The following is a 14,108-nucleotide window of genomic DNA, read 5'->3' as shown; positions in this document are numbered from 1 at the left end:
AAATTTATTTTTGTAATTTATCTCCATATTTTGTACTAATAAAATGTACAGAATTTGTGTCGACTCATCCAAAAGAGCCTATATCAAGGGAAGATATTGATGGATATGGCAACACAATATATGACTATTCAAATATGGGTAGCATATTAGATCAAGATTGTTCTCCTTTCTCGTTCTAACATTAACAAGAGATATAGATCCTACGGAAAATCTATGATATTGGAAAGACATGGTACTGAAAGAACTCTAACCAATCAAAGCACCCTGTGATTTTTTATAAATACTAATTGATTGGCAACCTCTTTTCATGACATAGGTTGATTGGCTATAAATATTTTTGGTATCATAGTGAAACCTCTAGATTTTATTTTATTTAATAAGGTGCCTTTATTCTTTAACATAATATACGATGTAAAAATTAGATGTGGAAGATGTTATGGAATCAAGGTATGAATAAGTAGACCTATCTATGGGTTGGGCTTGGGCTTGCCTTTTGTTAAAATTCTAATGGGCCCGACCCGAAGTCAGAGCTTGAGATAGTGTAAACTAGTCTTTTGTGATGTTTTTAACTCGTTGTTGACCTAGATGGTCAAACTGTTTGAACCGTCACCCGGTTGACTTTTTGGGTTCAGTTCTTATAAAACCCAACGTTGCCCCAAAAATTATTGGAAACTTAAAAGTCAACAAAACCATTACCCGAATGGTTGAACCGTCAAACCGGCGACCCGATCATTGGGTAGCGAGTTGTATATTGTGTATGCAAACTTTGGGGGCCCATAATTTTGCACTCCGATGTCTGATTAAGATAATTTTTCTTTTATTTTAGGCAACTTTTTGAGATTTGTGTCCCAAGGCACCTTGTCCTGCTATTTTCACGAAAAAAAACCTTCTTTTTTTGTCTCAATTTGCAACTTTTAATATTATATATATATATATATATATGTATAATTAAAAACTGAATTAAAAAATATAAATTAAATTAAATACAAAATGATACTATATATACATACGTGGGTGGTCGAACCTATGACCCATGACCCAAAGGCAAAAACTTTTCAGCCTCTGGGTCCGTTTTTAAAACACTCGTCTTTAGTGTTTTTTAAAAAAAGTTTATGTATAAAAATTGGTATTTTCTTTAAAAAAAACATGTAATGGTGGATAATGATCCACTAGTTGAAAAAGATAGGTGGCATGGTTTCATTCGGTTAATAGTTAGTAGAAAATCTATACTACAAATTTTATTCTCTTTCCATATTTTTTTTTTTATTCATAACAATAAAATTATGAGGGGCGTTGCAAGAATGAAGTCGCAACCTCTTGCACCCGAAGCGAGAATCATACCACTAGACCAATGTAGTGTGGGAAACTCTCACTTTCAATTCTTTCCTAAATAAAAGAAAGTGAAAATTTGAACAGTAATTTCAGGCCAAAGTCCCTCCCAGTTAGATACATGGCCTTCTCAAATGCCTTCTCATTCAAAGACTTGGCCATACAAAACCCCTCCTCAGTCAGACACTTAGCAACTCACATATCTGAATTTCAGGAATGTAAAACCCCTCACGTAGTTAGTTAGTAGGCCACTGAATGAAAATGTAGGAAGAAGAGACGTTATTGAGTTAGTAGGAAGAGGAGACGTAAGGAATGCAAAACCCCATTTGGACGGCATCCATCCACCGCCCACTGTTTTCAAACTCTGCACCTCTGTTTTCAAACGCCAGCAAAAGAAAAGTTTCAGCACGGACTGCATCCACCACCCACTGTTTTCAAGCTTTGCACCTCTGTTTTCAAACACCAGTAAAAGAAAGGTTTCAACAAAACGGGAGAAGAGATTGATTGTGTGGATCTAAAACGGAGAAGAGTTCAATACAGGAGCTGCTTCAAATTGCATTTCACAGAAACTTCGAATTCAATCCAGTTAGTGTTCTAAATCTGATTTACAGTTTTTTGTTTGGTTTATATTGCTTTTGGTTCAGTTTATATTATTTTTGGTTTGGCTTAAATTGATTCAAATTCCCAAGACACCCAAAAATATTAATGTTTTGTTGAGCGAACTGAGTAACAATATGAACTAACAATAATTACTTATCATTAATTAAAGCGATAATTAATGTTTGCTGACCCGAATATTATTAAAAACAATTGTAAATACCAAAATATTAATGTTTGTTGCCAAAATATTAATGTTTTCACCAACATTAATTAACAGCGATAATTAATTACTGATAATAATGATACTTATTAATTCAGACTAATAATTACTAACGATTTTAGTAATGAAAATTATTAATTCGGATAAAATCATTTAATATTTACATTAATTCATAAATATATAAGTAATGTTAATTATTCATATTATTATTATCAATAATAATAATGAATAATAGTATTATGATCCATTAATTTATTATTTAGTGAAAGTTAAATAAAAAAAAATTCAATTTTTCAACATTGTTAACTAAATTAATTATAAAAGCAATCATTATTTCATTAATCAACTAAAAAAATTAATTATAACAAATTTATTACTTAATATACACAAATTAAGTACCTACATAATAAGAATATATTATTACTTAATAGTAATAATAATAATATTACTGAATATATAATTATTAATATAATAATAATAATTCTGATTATTATCAGTAATTATAATTAATAATATTATTATCTCCCATTAATTATTTGAACGAGTGAAAGTTGATTTATTAAACTTTTAATTATTCAACATTGTTAACTTAATTAATTACAAAAGCAATTATTATTTCATTATTTAACAAAAAATAATAATTATAATAAATTTATTATTTAATAATTATTACTTCATTAATTAAATAAATATTTAATTACAGAAAATTAATTACTTAATAATAATAATAATAATAATAATAATACAATTATTATTATTACTATTACTATTATGATTGTAATCTTATAATTATTTCTGATTTTATAATTAGTACAATATTAATATTATTTTAATATTACTGATTATTATTAAAAAATTGTAAGTAGCAAAATTTAGTTACTTAAAGTCTATTAAATCAAATAATTAGTTGCTGAAATTTATTGAATTAAGTAAATAATAATAACAATTAGTTATTTATAGAAATAATTAATAATAATAACAATTATCAAGTACTTAATTAAGTAAATAATAAAAAATGAAATAACAATCATCAGTTATCATTAATGTTTGTTCAAAGTGGGCCCCATAATAATTACTGAATACAGAAATTAAACCTTAAATAAGAATCAATATTTATTAACAGTAATTAAAATTGTTAAGCCAAAATGTTTATTTGTAAATGCAAAATATGAATTAACAAATCTATTATATAATAATTATACTCGGTTGGAAAAAATATTTTAAGTAAATATTTAAATAATTATAAATTTAGTTAATAATATTACTATATAACAAAAAAATTAAATTAAATACTAAAATAAATTATTATTATTAATAATAAGAATGATTAAATTAAATTAATAAACAATTCAAGTATAGATATAACTTCCCCGTACTTAATACGGGGTCATTCACTAGTTTTCTTTAAAAAAAAAACATGTAATGGAAGATAATGACCCGTTAGTTGAAAAAGATAGGTGGCATGGTTTCATTGGGTTAGTAGTTGGTAGAAAATCTATATTACAAATTTTATTCTCTTTCCATATTTTTATTTTTTATTCATAACAATAAAAGTTATGTGGGGCGTTGCGAGAATCGAACTCGCGACCTCTCGCACCCGAAGCGAGAATCATACCACTAGACCAAACGCCCACTTCGATCCTTTTCTTTGTAGGACATATTTGAGAATATTAACAACATTTTCTTCCCCCTTATCCACAAAAAACGTAGATAGATCGAAGAGGAGTTGATTTTGAGTAATGGCGACGTGTATAGGAGCCCATCAGCTGCAACACCTCCTCCGACCTCCATCCTCTTCTTTACACTTCATCTTTAAACCCCTTTGCAACATTGCAACTGCTCCTCCCCGTCTACGAAAACCACCTCTTCACACCCAAATCTTATTATTCCGTCCTCACTCATCGCTTCTTAACTTTCGTCTTTTCTGCAACTCCTCCTCCACCTCCTCTTGTCTCGTTTCTCTTCAGACTAGACCTCACGAGGATGAATTCGCTCCAGACAACTCTGAAGACGATCAACCACCACTGCAGCAAGAACCCGTTGAGCTGGAGACTGTTGTTGACAACGGAGAACTCCAACCCATTATTAAATCTTCGGTCAAGTTGCCAAAGCTGACTGTTAAAGAAAAAAAGGAGCTAGTTTCTTATGCTCACAGCCTCGGCAAGAAACTCAAATGCCAGCAAGTCGGCAAGTCCGGCGTTACTTCTTCAGTCGCTGCTTCATTCGTCGAAACCCTTGAAGCCAACGAACTCCTCAAGGTATAATTGCTCCTTATTATTCTTTTGTATACACCAGATCCGGTTTTTGTTTCCCTACATTAATTATTCCAGTGGATCCCATTTTACTTATCATTACTCTCTAAGTAAGGGTTATTTTTTCTTTTGTTTTTTTGAACTTTTATAATGCGTCTCTGTTGGTCTTCTCTTATCCGTCTTCTTAAGTAGAGAGAATTTTGCTTGCTAGTAATCATTTTACGGGATTGTGGAGGATGGAGTTTTGATTTGATGTTGCGTCTCTGAATTATGTTGAACTGATATGAGCATTACCTTAGTGGAAGGTTATGGGGTCCTCTGTTTTACCCTCCCAAATTTGAAACTTACAGCTTCCTCTGTATTCCATTCCTCATTCCTCTTTGTTGATGTGCTTATTGGTTAGTTCATTAATTCTCAAAGGAAAGAGTACATTTTTTTTTGTATGTGTGTGTGTGGTGGTGGTGGTGGTGGTGGTGGTGGGTGGGGGGTGGTCAGTGGTCTTAGGTGGGAATAAAAACAGAGGGAGTAGATAGAAAATATCTGGGATTTTGTTTCCTAAAGACCTCATCCTCTTAGAAATTGGGATTTGGTGGGTGGGGGCTGGTCAGTGGTCTTAGGTGGGAATAAAAACAAAGGGAGTAGATAGAAAATATCTGGAATTTTGTTTCCTAAAGACCTCATCCTCTTAGAAATTGGGATTGTAGGCAGCCAAAAATTCTGATACTGGTATTAAGACGCATTGTCCAACCTTATGGTTTAATGCATGTTCGACTGTCTAATTCTGCTCACAATTTGGATGTAGATATAAAGAGTATTGGATACAAGAAAGTCATTAAACTGAAACCATGTGTCTTGCCATTCCAAACCTTTCATAGACTGGACGCAAGAATGTCAAGAGGTTTAATGACTGGTTGACAGCTCATTTTGTCTTCTTGTTCTTCTTTTCTGAAGTCAAACCTTTCATAGATGCACTCTCCTTTTAGGGCTCATATGTGTCTTGCAATGCCAGACCTGCAATTCCAGTCAAATGTGACATCATGGCTGTTAGTAAAATCTGTTGTCCAGTACCCATAAAAAAAAAAAAAAAAATCTGTTGTCCCGTAGGATATTGCCATTTAATTTGCATAAATCAACATGTAGTTGATGTCCGATCAAGAGCAATGAAGAATCCAGGAGCATAGTAAAAGCATGACCCATATAAACCTTCCACCAGTTTAGCAAAGCCAATGGTACAGATCTGGCCATTGGAGGACCAACTACACCAAGAGAAGACCTATGTTGGCTTTGTCATAGAAAACCAAGTGGTTAAATTCTTTATTTGTCCTTTATAAAATATATTGTATTTTCTTCTCTTGTTCATTTTAGGCATTTCAATAGGTGTGGTTCTGTTGATCATCATTGTTCAACTTGAGGTTTGCTTTTATGTTCCTTATGGTCATCCTTGCTCTTAAACAAAGAGAACTTTGCCTTCACAAATTGAGATAAGTTGGATTCTCTTTCGTGATTATGGATCAAGGGATGATTTTTTATTTGATGTTGCATATCTGATTTGTCATAAGTTGATATTAATGCTGTTTACAATTTTCCTCTATAACCCTCTTCTGCTTTCCCCTTGATATGCAACAACTTCATTATTAATAAAACAAGGTTGCTGATGGTCAATTTGAAAAAATTGGGAGATTTGTGCATTCCTTAAACATGTCTGCATGTATTATGTGCAAAGGATCAAGGATGAAACAACATTTCAATCTTTGCATGAATTTTTAATTAACACATTTTCCAGTGACTCTTTATCTAAGAATAGTGTGCAAACTGGGAATGGAAAGATTAGAACAAAAAAATATTTATTATTTATCAGAAAACAAGAAAGTATTTATTAGAAACTAAGTCAAGGATATATAAGTGGAAGACAGTTTACTATTTTGCCTTGACAGCTTGGTCATGTCAAGGATTTAAGTGAGAGTGTGAGACATTGAGATCTTTTTAGCATAGTTTTAATAGATCAGCAGTGTCAATTATTCTGGTATGCTGCTCATATCATATGAGTTTAGGCTGATCAAGACCTAAAACATTATTATATTGAATGCCCTTCCCTCACAAATGTTGCATTTAATGCATTAACTTGGAGATCGAAATCCAAGTACATGTTTGGAGATCAGCATCCCTGCCCTGCAACCGTAATTGGTTAGGAATGGCTTTTATTATGAATGTCATACCTTGTCTGTTATAAGCTTCATATAGTATGTTAGTAACTTAAACTATCACAACCTGTTGTAGTTCTTAGTATTTTGATCAAGGGTCCCTTGCATGAAGGGACACTTATTTGACAAACAGATTGGTATCCACCTTAAGATTCCATCCCATGGTTCCCACCCTCTAGTGGCTTCAAGTCCTATTTGACAAAGATCCACCAGTTAAATGTCCCCCTTCATGTGAGGATCCCTTGTTGAGATGTGACCCTTATTTTAATGTATTCAAAGTTTCAGATACCATGTTGTCCCTATGCAATGCTAAATGTTACTTGGGACTTTTGGGCTATTTGCACTCTATCGAACATTTCACATGTGAGAGCTGGAAGAAAGTTGTTTATTTTCTCAAGGCTTTTGCACTTTGACATTCTGCCTCCATCTTCTTTTGAGTAGAATGGCAAAACAATATTTTATTATATTTCTCAGGAGCTTTACAGTGTAAAGATACAAGGATCTGTCCCTGAGAAATTTATGATGTCTACCAAGTTTGCTTAAATCCATTCAGCATGGCTGTTTGCTCAATGTCAAATAAAAAACATTTTTTAGAAAATCAGACCAGATTGGCCTGTTGAACTGTGACCCATGCTCTTGGATGGTTCGGTCATACTCTAAAAACCAAAATTCATAGAAAACTGGCTGACCAGCTAATTTAACTGGTGTGTCGGTCCTGGTTTCATAAAACTGCTTAGGTCATTAAATGAATGGAAATTTCAAAATGCTAATGGCAAGAGTTGAACCCATGACCTCTTATTTATGTGCATTGTCTTGGTATCATTAATCCATTTTTTATTTGTATTTATTTGTTCCTCCCTAAAGTATATATTGCTTTTTATTTGAAAGGTAAAATGAAATTTTTATTAAAAATAAAAAGAACAGGCTAATTACAAGCAAATCCAGGTTTTAAGATAACACCTGCCCAACAATCAGCAAAAACAAAATCAATAGAACAAAACAAGAGGGAACAAAAGAAAGCCCCTGAACACAGTATCTTTAATATCTTCTTCAAGCATTTTATCTTGTTGCTTTTTTCAACAATGATCTTCCTCAAGCTCTTTTCTCTCTTGCTTTCTTTTTTTTTTTTGATAATTTTTTCCCTCTTGCTTTTTTCAAATGTTCCAAAGCCCTTCTGGCAAACTCCTCTCTGCCCAATAAAAGCTGACCTAAGCTCTTGCCTACATTAACATCCCTATCAACCAAACATTCAACCTCCACTCCCCCTCTTCTGAGTCTTGACCTTTGGCTCCTTGGAACTCTCAGCATTCATCATCTTTGAACTTTTATCCTCTGAACCTCTTTTATTTTAGGCTTTCTTATATTTGTTAGTAGAACCAACACCAACCAATCCATCTTTCAAACATGAGAAAACTTTTGACACATGTACAAGATTAAACTTGCTTTATTCTTTTACTTACTTCATTGTCTCTGGAGCAACATCATCCCTTTCCTTGATCTCAGAAATCCTTCTTTGGCTTAAATCAACTCCAAGCCTTCAAACTAGGACTTCAATCTTAAACACTCTTCTTGAACTTCTGGTCCACTGTTCTCTTCTTTTGTACCTGCTTCCTCTAAATAACTGCTTGCTTCCAACCTATTAGCTTCACCTCCTTCGAGATCCCTCCTCTCCTCCCCTTCTGAGTCCTTTCTTCTCCACTTGCTTTAATACACGTACTTTAAAGAAAATGTGAGTTGAAGCTTGAACCTTGGTCATTTGCTTTAAAAATTAAGGAACTAGCCATTTATCCACCACATTCAAGTGTGTAATTGTCTGTAAAGTATATTAGATAATAGTACTTATGTAGTTATGTGACCTGCAGTATATGTAGCGTCATCACGGTTTGACCTTGGTTGAACCTCTAACCTGTGAACCTCTCTCCCTTTTCCAGTTCTACGCTCTGTCTGGTTCTCTGAACATTGCTAAAAGGATAATTCAACTGAAAAGTAATATGCTTTTTGAACTGTGAGAACATTGCTCTGCCTCTTGCTTTCGGTTCTGCTAAATCTTCCTTTTCCCCTATTCAATAGAATATTATTTCTTTTATTTATGTCATTAATGCTCCTCACAGTTGTGTTGTTTCATTTATAAAAAGCACACCAATTTGTTTTGCTGAACTAAAATGAGTCTTTGAATCATACGAACAGCTTAAAGTACACAACAGCTGCCCAGGTGAGCTAGCTGATGTGGTGAAGCAGTTGGAGCAAGCAACTGGGTCAGTGGCAGTAGGTCAGATTGGTCGATCAGTGATTCTTTACAGGCCTAGCATCTCCAAATTGAAGGCAGAGGAGAAAAAGAAACAGAATGAAAGACAAAGAGCCTTTATAAGAAGAGGATCAACATTGAGACCTACAGAGCCTGTAAATGTTATTCTAAGTTCAAAAACTTGAAGTGTCTCATTAGTTTAAAAAAAAAAATCCAAGTTTATCTTTGTTACAGAGAAATTTGTACCTGAACCTTTTTCTCATTTAATTGCAGAAGAAAGAACAAGTACGGAGATTATCTGGTCATGGCCATCGTGGAAGTAGCCGGCATTGAATTCTTGATACTGTTTCTGTCGCATAATCTGGAGCTGATCGATGCTGCCAATATGGTAAAAAGAAGAAAGAAAAAAGAAAACATAATAGAATTGTAATATTATTCTTGGGTCTTCTGGAAACAAAAATCTACTTGTCAAGGGAACACACATTTGGTCAAGTGGGTCTTGGCTCATTGGTGGTGAATTCAGTTTAGGAGTTGGAAAGCAATGGGGATAGGTGCTAAGCATGATTCAATGATGTCTCGGTTATTTATTTATGACTTGGCTTGGGCTAGTGTTAATGATGATATAGGACTGTTTTTGTCACTATTCCTCCTCCCTTTTCATTCTTTCTTTTTTGTTGCAATGTAAAAAAAAGTGAATAACAAGAGACACGAGAGATACAAGAAACACAACAAATAAGAGACCCAAAGAACACCCTGCCCAAGTGCCCATTGCAGCATTGCTCCCTTCCGCCAAAATTGCCAACCATTTTGGTGGATAGCAATGTGGTTTGCAGTTGCAGCATTGCCCAAGTTCCCATCGCTACAGCAAGGCTTTCAACATTTCCTATCCCAGGGTATGCTAAACAACGCTTGTCATCTTTCATTAGGCTCAGTTTGTAAGGAGTATAAATACAAATTTGTAGAGTGCAAAACCTTATATTTTGTATTATTTTGTATGTATTTATATAGTACATATTTGTATTTGTATTCCTTTCAAATTGAACGTTTTGCCTTCTACATATTTGTATTTGCACTCTTTTCAAATGGATCTTTAAAACAAAATGCCCTTTAGAATGAAGCACGACTATCCAAACCATCGTTGATCAAAAAAGAAACCATCGCTTACTACCACTTTCAGATGATCTCCAAAATGACGCACCGACACCATTGGGGGTGAGTTGTTTTTCTTATTGCGGGTTCTAAAAACAAATCAAAACTTTGTTATTTGAAAACAGATTGTTTCTTAAAATTAAAATACAAAAAATATGTTCTTGGTTGTGTGTGTTTTTGTTTTCAAAACTGAAAGAAAAAACATATTCCATAAATTATATAATTTTTATACTACAAAATTTGTTTTTGTTTTAAAAATCAATATTTTATTGGTTCCAAAAACATGTCTCATTTTTTAAACAAAACCAAAATAAAAAAAAGTTTAAGAACATACTTCCATTTTTTTTGTTTTGTTATGATTCCAAATGAAAAAAAAAAATTCTTGTGGAACGCCCTCTTAATTGTTAAAGCTTAAAGCTTAAGCCATTTGAGGAGAGCAAGCATCAAAAGACCCAACTGCTGCCAAAAAGACACCTTTGTGAAATCTAACGACGTCTGAAAGTAGCTTTCCCATTACCTTGAAACTATCAGTATCATCTACATTCTTCACCTTTCTATATTTCATCGATTGCTAGTCTCAAAAAAGTTTTACATCTTCATGATCGTGGCTCTTCCACCTCCAGAAATGGCAGTGTTAAAGTCAAAGGCCATGTTTGGTTAATGCTTTACGCCTCATTCTTTTAACTTTTGCTCATTCTAGGTAAGAATGGGCAAGAATTAATAACATTATAGTGTTTGGTTACAAAATTCTTGCCATGGGTCACATTCTTCTTAGAATAAAAAATCAGCTCCATAGCACAAAAATTAAGTAGTATGAAGCATGAAAAATAGTCATGCCAAAGTTTCAAAATATCGATACGCCCGATATGCCGGTATGGGCATATCGGGCAAATTGATACTCCTTTTGGTGGTTTTTTTTATTTTTTATTTTCGCCAACAGGTTCAGGGGATCCGGTTTAGGTCTTCGCCACACCCTGAACAGGTCAAACCACCGATACACCCACTGTAGGGGCGTATCGGTGGGGTGCTGGAATGATACATATTGGCTGGTATGGGCCGATACGTGTCAATACTTTGAACATTGATCATGCCCCATCTTGCTCATTTTCATTCTTTGAGAAAACTCTGCCTACAAAACTGTTGTCATAGATGTTTACTTTTGCGAAAGCACTTCTATGAAATAATTTTTACAAAATCACTTTTACAAAAGTACTTTTATAAAAGTAAATTTATGAAAAGTACTTTTGCGAAAGAAAGTCACTTTTACAAAAGCACTTTTATAAAAGTACCTTTACATTAAAGCACTTTTATAAAAGTACTTGTATATTAAAGCACTTTTATAGTAGTACTTTTATGAAAGAACTTTTACAAAAGTATTTTTACAAAACATCTATGCCAATAGGTAAACATTGACTGACGGCTATCCACTAGTAAACATTTTATGCCAACTAATGTTTTAGAAAATGACCCAAAACCGGAACTATTTTGGCCACTAGTTTCTAGGTCGACGGTTCGATCATCCGGTTCAAACGGATGATCCGTTCTAACAAAAAATTTAAAAAATAAAAAATAGCCAAAAACCGTTGAACGGGTTGAACAAGTCAACGATTTGATCGCCCGAGTCAATGGGTCATTAACCAATTCAGCAATTTTGGCCAAGGACCAAGTTTGGAGTAAAATGGAACCAGTTGCCTAGACGGTTCCCAAGCCAAACGGTCCGACCATTTGGGTCAATGGTAGTTCGAAAACCATGATGCCAAGGCTGGTGATTTATGAATACCAACACATTTTTTTTAAGAATGAAAATGAACAACACTTGTTAGAAAAGAATTCATGTTTAGGAAAAAAGTGTTTGGTTCATAGCAATATTTTCTCATTCTAACTATTTTTATCCATTCTTATCCATTTTAAAATTTCATCTTGAGTAAGAATGAGAATTGAATCAAACATGGCCAAAGTTGATGGAGCCAGTAAGGAAAGACTCGTAGGGGTGTTGTGATTAGAGATTCCTTGGGGAACCATTGTTTGATTAATGGCCAAAGAGAGTATTCTTCTTCCATGGGCCATGGTTTGATTAATGGTTCAACAGTTCAACTCTCTCTCTCTTATGTAAACTTTAAATCTTTCACCCTAGAAAAAAATAGTGGAATAAACCATAAATTAATCTAAGTCAACGTACAATAATGCATTTTGAATTTCAAATTATTGTAAGCTAGAATATATTTTTCTAGGAAAAAATAATGTATTTAAAATTCATATTACTTTTTATTATTTATGATGTTTATTATTTATTTTTTTACTACTTACAAAGTTATTTTTTACTATTTATGGATTCGTTGACATGAGTCCAAACCCAAACATTATTTTTGAGTGACTTATTTATCTATGTTTGACTTTTTGTTAATTAATTTAATAATTTAATTTTTGAGTGACTTATTTATCTATGGTCTATCCATACTGGATTTATATTGGATTGAGCCAAATTGAACCAATATCTAGTGCCTTGATAGAAGATAAGAATACATGTGTCAATGGCCCAGTTCTCGGTTGGAACCAATCTATATTAAAACCAATTTGAACAGATTGGATGGTCCAGACATTGAATTGGACTGGTCCGAAATGGTCCAAAGTATTCATCGAATTGGATTGGACCTAGTCCATCTATAATGGACTCATATTGGAATGGATCGAACAATTCTTGTCCATATTTATAGTTGGGCAAAAGTTAGGTTTTGGTTGGAAAATTTAGGTTTGTCATTAATTTGGTTTAGGCTAAGGTCCATATTTACAATTGGGCACAAGTTAAGTTTTGGTTGGCAAATTTAGGTTCCACATTTAGAGTTAGTTATGTATTGGCCCTAGGGGTGTAAACAGATCGAATTCGAATCAAATCAAGCAATATTCAAATTCGAACCCAATTAGAAAATTTGATATTCGAATTTGATTCAATATCTGATGGATATTGAAAATTTATATTTGAATTTGATTCAAATTCTACCAATTAATTATTTTAGGTAATTAATAAATATATAAAATAAATATTTTATTTATATAAAGTATAAAAATTTTAATTATTTCATATATTATATATAAGAATTAAATAATTAGTCAAATTCGGATATTTATTTAATCGAATCAAATCATATCCGAATTCGATTCGATTATGTTGAATCTCGAATTTGAAATCGGATTTTCGAATAACGTTGACACCCTAATTAGCCCTTAACCTAATGCAATCCATTTAATTTATTGAGAGAAAAAGAGGGTTGAGAGAGAGAGTGAGAGAAGAAGAAGAAGAAGAAGAAGAAGAAGAGAGTTTTAAGAATGATCTTATTGAAGATAGTAATGATTGACTTTATTTGAGACAATTGGGACTCAAGAGAGTTTTTATTTTGAATTTTTATATTTTTTATCGTTTAATTTAAAAATAAATAACCACATGTGTGAGAAATGAGAGGAGGAGGTTCATGTGACTTTGTTCAAAAATGTATTTCTTTAAGAGAAAATATAGTAGCAATGATTCACCAAAGTTTTTATATATTTTCAATTCTTTACATATAAAATAGTAGAAAAAATAATTTTCTTTACTTTTTTAGTTACCAAGCTTTGAATTTATTCCTTTTTATATAGCTTAAATATTATGAGTACATAAAATGGTGGCTTATGGTATGTTCTTTGGCTAGTTGTAGTAGAGACTTGAGATCAAATCTTGCTGCCATCACTAAGGCTAGGGGATTGGGTGGCCCTAAGTGCTTTTATACTACATTTTTTATTGAACCTGAACAATCCATGAAAAAATCTACATTGAATTAATAAAAGAAAAAAGAAAAGCCTGATAACCCATGGAATGGAGCAATGGTTTTTTTAGACTTTTGTGGGAAAAGAAGAACTGGTTCACCCCATTTAGTTTGAGTCTAAGCTAAGGTTCATATTTAGAATTGGACCTTAAGGGGTGTGTGTGCATGTGTGTGTGTGTGAGAGAGAGAGAGAGTTTTAATTTTGAATACCCATAAGAGTTTTAATTTTGACTTGTTATATTTTTAATGATTTAATTTAACTTAAAAATAAATATGCACATGTATGTGTGAGAAATGAGAAGAGGAGGTACATGA

At 32.9% G+C, this 14,108-nt stretch overlaps 1 protein-coding gene and 1 non-coding gene across 2 annotated transcripts; one reads left to right on the top strand and one right to left on the bottom strand.

Annotated features, from left to right (window-relative positions):
* Positions 1 to 3,709: 3,709 nt before the first annotated feature.
* On the bottom strand, positions 3,710 to 3,781 carry TRNAP-CGG (transfer RNA proline (anticodon CGG)). Its single transcript has one exon. It is a non-coding gene; the product is annotated as a tRNA-Pro (tRNA).
* A 61-nt stretch (positions 3,782 to 3,842) lies between these two features.
* LOC148849126 (uncharacterized) lies at positions 3,843 to 9,490 on the top strand. The gene is made up of 3 exons (XM_088952091.1): positions 3,843 to 4,407; positions 8,790 to 9,002; positions 9,121 to 9,490. The coding sequence occupies exons 1-3, from the start codon at positions 3,889 to 3,891 to the stop codon at positions 9,178 to 9,180; spliced, it is 792 nt and encodes a 263-aa protein (XP_088808217.1). The 5' UTR covers positions 3,843 to 3,888; the 3' UTR covers positions 9,181 to 9,490.
* Positions 9,491 to 14,108: the final 4,618 nt, after the last annotated feature.

The sequence above is a fragment of the Nelumbo lutea genome, chromosome 6 (genome assembly GCF_056320005.1).
Source record: "Nelumbo lutea isolate HS-2025 chromosome 6, American lotus-T2T, whole genome shotgun sequence".
NCBI classification, from domain to species: domain Eukaryota; kingdom Viridiplantae; phylum Streptophyta; class Magnoliopsida; order Proteales; family Nelumbonaceae; genus Nelumbo; species Nelumbo lutea.
This window is presented reverse-complemented; position numbering and strand designations above follow the sequence as displayed.